At 46.1% G+C, this 4,286-nt stretch overlaps 1 protein-coding gene across 3 annotated transcripts in view; it reads right to left on the bottom strand.

Annotated features, from left to right (window-relative positions):
• Positions 1 to 451: 451 nt before the first annotated feature.
• LEMD1 (LEM domain containing 1) overlaps positions 452 to 4,286 on the bottom strand; it is a 13,458-nt gene continuing 9,623 nt past the window's right edge. For all 3 annotated transcript variants that reach the window (XM_019546562.1, XM_019546560.1, XM_019546561.1), the window contains 2 exons: positions 3,486 to 3,574; positions 452 to 1,689 (listed from right to left, as the gene is read on the bottom strand). In XM_019546562.1, coding sequence (XP_019402107.1) covers positions 1,425 to 1,689; positions 3,486 to 3,574 — 354 coding nt within the window. In that variant the 3' untranslated portion in view covers positions 452 to 1,424. The remainder of the gene's footprint in view (positions 1,690 to 3,485; positions 3,575 to 4,286) is intronic.

The raw sequence follows: 4,286 nt of genomic DNA, 5'->3' as shown, positions 1-4,286 counted from the left end.
GTTTTCCTTTAAACAAAAAACAACAGTCTAAAAAAGACCAAAAAATGTACCCTCCAACTACCACTGCATTTGCTAAAAAGAGAGTTGGCTTTTTTTCAAAGCAGGTAGCATTTGTGAACACACGACTCTCGCCCCAACCAAACACTTGAACCGTTGCTTTTAATTTTGTTGCTTCAGAGAACTACAGAAATAAAATTCTGTTTGTCACTTGTTACCTCATTTAGGAAAGGGATAACCCACTTCCTCAGATCAAGACGTTATCCCAGGTGTTAAGGGATAGTTGTAAAATGGTTTGCATCCATCCTAAAGATGAAATAAAACACCTTAAATTACACAGAAAGACTGTTCAATAGTTTGTGCCTGGGGAGGCCAACTTGAGGTGGCAGGAACCAGACTGGGGATGGGACAGGTAGCAGAGAGCAGAGCAGAAGACTGGGCAGGGAGCACAGGGCAGGGAACAGAAAGCAGAGCAGAAGATCAGGCAGGGGGAAAGGGATTAGGTTGGGGCTCGGAGAGGGAGCGGGGCTAATCTGTGGCCCACCGGCCAAAAAGGTTGCCCCCACCCCCCACTGTTTTATGCTATTTAATGGCTGTGTGTGTAACCTATACCTAACAGGTTTTTGGTGCGTTTCTCAGGGGCAAGCCCCGCGTGCACCATTCTGTCTCTCTACTACAAAATCTGAGCGCATTAAAGCCCTCGATTCAGTCTTAGTCAATAAAACACTTTCAGTTACTGGTTTAAAGTGTCTTGATTTGAAAGTCACCATCAGTCGTGGTTTAGGTTCTCAGCTGTGTTACAAAAACCAGTCACCTTTAAATGAGGACAGCATGCCGTTGACCTGGAAGTACGCCGACACCCACAGCCCCCCTTTCCAATACGAAAATTGGAGCAGGGGTGGAAAAGACGGTATCCTCTCAGTCAAGGCTGAGATACAGTGGGAAAGGCTCCCTGAAGCTCTAAGACTTGCTTCTCACTTTCCCTGGTGTCAGGGTGGCTGTTACTTGGCTCACCGTGTCTGGGTGCAATTTCTCTCCTGAGCCTAAAGCTAGTGCTTCTCCCATATGGGAAGAGAACGGCTCCATAGGAGAAAAAGGTTAACTTCTTACAGAGCCAATGATCAGCTAGATAAAAATGCAATCCCTTAAACACTTCCGAGTGGTGAACCTGGCCAAAGACGTGCGCCAGTCAATGACTTCCACCTGTGCAGGCGAGAAACGATAAAGCAGTCAGATTTCCAAGGGCTAGAAGCTCCTGTCTAACAAAACACCAGACAAACAAAACTCAGTGACTATGTATTTTCCCCTCATTTTGGTCTTTTAATTCACCACCTGCAGAGATTGCTCACAGGTTGTAGGGAAGAGAAAAGCACGCCTTTAGTGTTGAGTCGCAGCTAAATGCTCCTTAACAAGGACGCGTGGCACTGCTAGAGCCCTCTTCCCCTGATGAGCTGGAGGAAGGGGTTGGCTGGGTTTGTTTCCATTGTAACATACACAAAGAGCACAAAGATGAAGACGGTGAATATGGCGATCCTCACTGGCACGGGTATGAGCCCTTGATGAGCCTCCTCTCGGGCCACTTCTGACCTGAATTTCTCCTTTTCCAGCTTCAGCTTTTCCTTCTCCACCCTGACCGTCTCTACAGTCCCCTTGGTTGACTGGCCACTCTCCTTGGCTGCTCTTTGCCGAGAACTGTGAAGAGGAAGACAGGGCATAAGGCAGCTGGAAAAAAATCCGTACCGCCAACCCTTGAGGTCTGTCACTTGTTACTATTCAAACTCAGCACGCAGGTTCACAACAGAAATAGCGCACGGGAGGGAAGAAAAAGGCTGGTGGGCGACCGAGACAAACTTAAAGGCAGGCTAAGGACAGGTGACAGAACAAAAACCTCCAAAATTACGGCAGCAAGTTTTTCGTGAGCTGTCTGGATGGAGACGCTGTTGTGGCTCGACTCTTAGGCTGACAGCCATTACGGTCAGGAGCGTGATGTGTTTTACAACAGTTTGTGCTCCATTGACACAACACTGGTAGGAATACATTCCTCAGGCAGGCTTTCGAGGGTTATTTGCTGTTTTAGAACGGATGGGAAATCGGTATTAGGAAACAATGCATTCTGGCCGGTTGCCAACGGAAGCAAAATCTGCAGGTCAGGACTCGTGTTTAATGAGCTGCGCTGGAAGATAAATGGGCCTCCTCCAGTCTTTCTGACGCAGGAGCATGGGGCACAGGTTCCCGATATTTACTTTTCTATCTGCGCGGGAAGTGGAGTTCTGCCGAGATGGAAAGGGAGTTCCTACCTCAACGCGAGAAATAGCAAAAAACCACCCCTCTATACTAGCTGCAGTGACTAAGCAGTGGATTTTTTTAAAAAGACCACCCCATGTACACAATCTGGATGCTGTCCCCTATTAAAAACTAATTGACTTTGCTCATTTTGATTTTGACACCAAATGGAGTCTAGTTTTTACTTCAAAGCACCCCAGGAACACAGTCTTTTTTGTGAAAGCCGGCATCCCTTCCAGCAAAAATGGCAGGCTGCAAAAGGAAAAGAAAGACACCGGCTTTTTTGGACACGAAGAAAGTCGTTTCAGTGCCGGGGGCATCGGTGTTTTCTGCGTGCTGAGTTTCAGCGCATGGTGGAAGTCTCGAGCAGACTAGTTAGCTCAGTAGCAGGAGAGAGTTACTCTACCGGCTGCTTTATTGCCAAGCACAATGGAAACCCATTTTGCAACACGCTCGGTAAACAGAGAAAGACAGGATAATAACAGATGGTCCCTAGCCTTGAAGAGCTTACAGTCTAAATAAGCACCGAGGCACAGAGAGGTCCGGGGCAGAGCTCAGAATTGAGCCCAGGTCTCTCTGGCTCATCCCGGTGACGCAAACACTCCTTCCCCTTTAGCCCTACATCAAAGGTTCAGGCTGTCCCAGCTCCCTAGTGACTTCATGTCATTGCTGTATTCGAGTGGTGCAATAGCTTTTGTGCAGCAGGTTGGCATGGAAGAGCAACTGCATCACACAAGCCAGTAGGTCGTTCCCTGTGGGGCTCTCATTAAAAACAAATATGCAACTGGGCATAGAGGTTGCACGCCCTGCAGGTGCTGGTGCTCCCGCCCAGCTCAAGATCTATATTCACTGGCACCACACCACAAGAAACTTCAAATACACTAGTCTGCAACTTTCCCATTCTTCTAGCTATGAAAAAAAGCCACCGTGAAAAAGCTTGAAAGCTGAAGTACACTTCAGCAAGTGGCTCCATCCGTCATAAGTTCCCCAAATGTCTCTCTCTCACCACCAGTGCTGCTTAACAAGCTCGAGGGGTTGTCATCAACCCAGCAGCCTCTGCAAGGGCTATTTCCTTCAGAGATTTCACAATCTCTGGAAGGCCAAGCTGAAGATTTTATCACCCAAAAACAATGAGAGGGAAGATTAGCCATCGATAGGTGCTGCATTTCTATTAACTTTGTATCAGGTTAATCGAACAGCCTTACCTTATCCCGATAGGAGACTCAGGGGCTGGAAACCATGTTTCACCTTGGCCATCATCTTTGCCAGCAGTGCCCCCATGCGTGTCAGCTATCTGATGAGAGGAGAAAAAGTTTTTGGTGTGACGTCTATTGTTTAACTCAGGACCTTTTAATCCCAACCACTGAAGCTAATGAATAAACTGTGGGCATCTGAGAGTACAAACATCCTAGCTATTTTTTTGGCATGATGCTTCATGTTTGTGGGCTAAGCATCCTTTTGGCAATTCTAATGGGAAACTACGATCGTGTCCAAAACACTTGCCTTGAACATTAGCTATGCCCACAGAAGCTTAAAGGAGGACAGTACCATAAACATGAGGATAACCACAGGATTTTTTCTTGGCGAGTGATCCAGTAGATGGAAACTGCCTTTAAATTATTTTGTTCATAGAGAAACCATCCACTTTAGCAAACAGTAAAACCTTTGGTGAAGGATTTATAACCATCAAGAGACTGAGCTAAATAAAGGTTAGTTGCCTGCAGTCTATTCTATTTAACAAACATTGATGTCTGTGGAGTACTAGGTAGTGTTCGATAAGTCATTGTGCTCTTGTCCAGCGTTTTCTTACCCTGCTGGAAAAGCAGTTTTATTGTACAAGTCAGTCAGCCCTCCACAGGTGAAGAGTTGATTTAATCCCACTACTTCAACAGACCTTATAAACAAGTATAATAAAATATTGCCGTTGTAACTGAAAATAAAAGGGTGCAGGAAAGATATAGATGAAAAGCTGATGGCAGATTAAAAAATAAATAAATTATGATATC

This window comes from Crocodylus porosus, unplaced genomic scaffold (assembly GCF_001723895.1).
Source record: "Crocodylus porosus isolate Cpor-Errol unplaced genomic scaffold, CroPor_comp1, whole genome shotgun sequence".
Lineage (NCBI taxonomy): Eukaryota > Metazoa > Chordata > Crocodylia > Crocodylidae > Crocodylus > Crocodylus porosus.
The sequence above is the reverse complement of the archived record's forward strand: the minus strand, read 5'-3'. Positions and strand labels throughout refer to the sequence as shown.